The 3,153-nt window shown below is 49.3% G+C and overlaps 1 protein-coding gene across 1 annotated transcript; it reads left to right on the top strand.

The window, feature by feature from the left end:
- Positions 1 to 241: 241 nt before the first annotated feature.
- On the top strand, positions 242 to 1,689 carry LOC123445477 (glucan endo-1,3-beta-glucosidase GI). Its single transcript, XM_045122461.1, has one exon. It carries the CDS (start codon positions 494 to 496, stop codon positions 1,427 to 1,429), a length of 936 nt encoding a protein of 311 aa, XP_044978396.1. The 5' UTR covers positions 242 to 493; the 3' UTR covers positions 1,430 to 1,689.
- Positions 1,690 to 3,153: the final 1,464 nt, after the last annotated feature.

The following is a 3,153-nucleotide window of genomic DNA, read 5'->3' as shown; positions in this document are numbered from 1 at the left end:
ACGGAGTATTGTTCATGCATGAGCATTAGCTTACTATACTCACATATATAGGCGGACAGACTTGGTCCAACCGAATATTTTCAAGAGCTAAATAATGGCCATTAATTGCCCGTTGATGTATGTACGTACCCAACTAGTTGTCGACGAAAAGTCCAACGAGTTCTCAATTCTGTGTATAAAACTATAAATGAAAATTTGGCATGATATATAGCAGCCTCTGTCATCGACTCATCGTTATAGGGATCATGGAATACTAAGGCTGAAGTGACACCTAATTAACTAGAGAAAAGATAAGATGGTTGAATAAGGAACCGTCCAATAATGCAAAGATATCACATGCATGCATCTCTCATCTCTCTTCTCTGCCATGTGTATAAGTAAGGGTAATCCTATCTAGCTAATGGCGTTCCTTATCGCAGCAGCAAATAGAGAGCGTCAACCAGAAATTTGAGCGAGCAGAGACCGAGCTAAATCCTTGATCCTAAAGCCAGCCATGACGATCGGCGTCTGCTACGGCGTGGTCGCCAACAACCTCCCGCCGGCGAACGAGGTGGTGCAGCTCTACAGGTCCAATGGCCTCACCGGCATGCGCATCTACTTCGCCGACGCCAAGGCCCTCTCCGCGCTCCGCGGCTCCGGCATCGGCCTCATCCTCGACGTCGGCGGCAACGACGTGCTGGCCAGCCTCGCCGCCAACGCCTCCAACGCGGCGAACTGGGTCCGGGACAACGTGCGGCCCTACTACCCGGCGGTGAACATCAAGTACATCGCCGCCGGGAACGAGGTCCTGGGCGGCGACACGCAGAACATCGTCCCGGCCATGCGGAACCTCGGCGCGGCCCTCAACGGCGCCGGCCTCGGCGCCATCAAGGTGTCCACCTCGATCCGGTTCGACGCGGTGACCAACACCTTCCCGCCCTCCAACGGCGTGTTCGCGCAGGCCTACATGACGGACGTGGCGCGGCTGCTGGCGAGCACCGGCGCGCCGCTGCTGACCAACGTGTACCCCTACTTCGCCTACAAGGACAACCCGCGGGACATCCAGCTCAACTACGCGACGTTCCGGCCGGGCACCACCACCGTGCGCGACCCCAACACCGGGCTGACCTACACGTGCCTGTTCGACGCCATGGTGGACGCCGTGGTGGCGGCGCTGGAGCGGGCCGGCGCGCCGGGGGTGAGGGTGGTGGTGTCGGAGAGCGGGTGGCCGTCGGCGAGCGGGTTCGCGGCGACGGCGGACAACGCGAGGGCGTACAACCAGGGGCTGATCGACCACGTCGGCGGGGGCACCCCCAAGAGGCCCGGCGCGTTGGAGACGTACATCTTCGCCATGTTCAACGAGAACTTCAAGACCGGGGAGCTCACCGAGAAGCACTTCGGGCTGTTCAACCCGGACAAGTCGCCGGCGTACCCCATCCGGTTCCAGTAGCGTCGTCCGTGCATGCGTACGTACGTCAACCTAATACAGTAATAAATAAGCTGCGTATAATGCAGGAGTGAAGGGTAACGTGGATACTATATACGTACACGTCGATATATCGGCCTAAATAAGATGCATGGACGTATTGCAGCAGTGAAGTGTGTAACCAGATCAATGCATGTCATAACACGATTCATGCAAGAGTGCAACCATTGCAGGTGGTGCTATGCCGTCTGTCATGAATAAAGAGAAAGATATTGAGGTAGTTATGAACTTTTTGTGATCCATGCGTGTTTTATGTGCAGCGATTCCGCGAGTCCACGAAAACGCCGTCTTCCTGAAGGAGCGTCACTGAAATGCGTGAAATAGACCCAGGAAAAATGTAAATAAAAGTAAAGTCAAATAATATGCAATTGTGTATTACTCTGTGGAGTACTATTTTGTGAGTTACATTTATGATCAAAGTTAGGAGCACTAACTACTAGGAAAAGGCCTGCTAGTGGCGCACCTATTTTCGCTACTAATGGCGCATTATAGGTGCGCCACTAGCATCACGCCATTAAATTTTTTTACTAATGCCGCATCAAGGATGCGCCATTAGTATCTGATATACTAATGACACACTAGGTAGTGCGCCATTAGTATAGCTCGGAAAAGGCTTGCTAATGGCGCACCTATTTTCGTTACTAATGGCGCACTATAGTTGCGACACTAGCATCACGCCATTAGATTTTTTTACTAATGGCGCACCACAAGTGCGCCATTAGTATCTGGTATACTAATGGCGCACCAGACAATGCGCCATTAGTATTGCTCACGGTGCGCCATTAGTATCTGGTATACTAATGGCGCACCAAGTAGTGCGCCATTAGTATAGATCCCGGTGCGCCATTAGTATAGATCCTATTCCGCTATTAGTATAGATCCTGGTGCGCCATTAGTATGCCTCCCAGGGCCATATTTACCCATATGCTCTGGCTTACTTATGGCGCACTAGTGTGCTTTTGAAGTGCGCCACTAGTATGAATATTAGGTATTTATTTTATTTTTTCTGATATTTGCACAGATTACAAAATATATTATTGCACAGAATATAGATAGCACAACATATAAACAACAGATTTATCGAATACAATAGAAGATTAGTCTCCGAATACAATTCATCATATTAGTCTCCGAATTTAAAATACCGAACAAAGTTAGAACATTACAAGTCTCGAGACCGCGAGTAGCGAGTTTGTCTTCACATTACAAGTCGATATCGACCATCTAAACTACCATCACATAGAAGAGAGCTGCGATCATCACGATGAGCATAATCGCAATGAAATTGATCTTCATCTGGTTCCTCCAACGCTCCCTCCTCTCTCTCGCTAGATAGCGCGCGTATCTAACTTCCGCCTCCGCCCTTGTGGTGTACCCTTTGTAACTATTACCGCTGAATCGGTGAACCTGTCTCCGACACTCCTCCCAGTCGTCGTAGACTCCGGGAACCTTACCCTTGTACACGACATACGACGGCATCTCTATGCATTAGCCAAACAAAACGTTAGTAGCAATTCACAGAGACATACAAGTTCATTAAAGTTTAATATTACAACTATAACAACATGATTCATGGTCCTACTAATAAATAGCATCGATTATATATAAGTTGAACGACTGTCCAAACCAAAGAGACATACCAGTTCATTAAATTTAATATTGCAACATGAATTAGTAGCGATTCACGG

The sequence above is a fragment of the Hordeum vulgare genome, chromosome 3H (assembly GCF_904849725.1).
Source record: "Hordeum vulgare subsp. vulgare chromosome 3H, MorexV3_pseudomolecules_assembly, whole genome shotgun sequence".
In the NCBI taxonomy this organism is placed as follows: Eukaryota; Viridiplantae; Streptophyta; class Magnoliopsida; order Poales; family Poaceae; genus Hordeum; species Hordeum vulgare.
The sequence above is the reverse complement of the archived record's forward strand: the minus strand, read 5'-3'. Positions and strand labels throughout refer to the sequence as shown.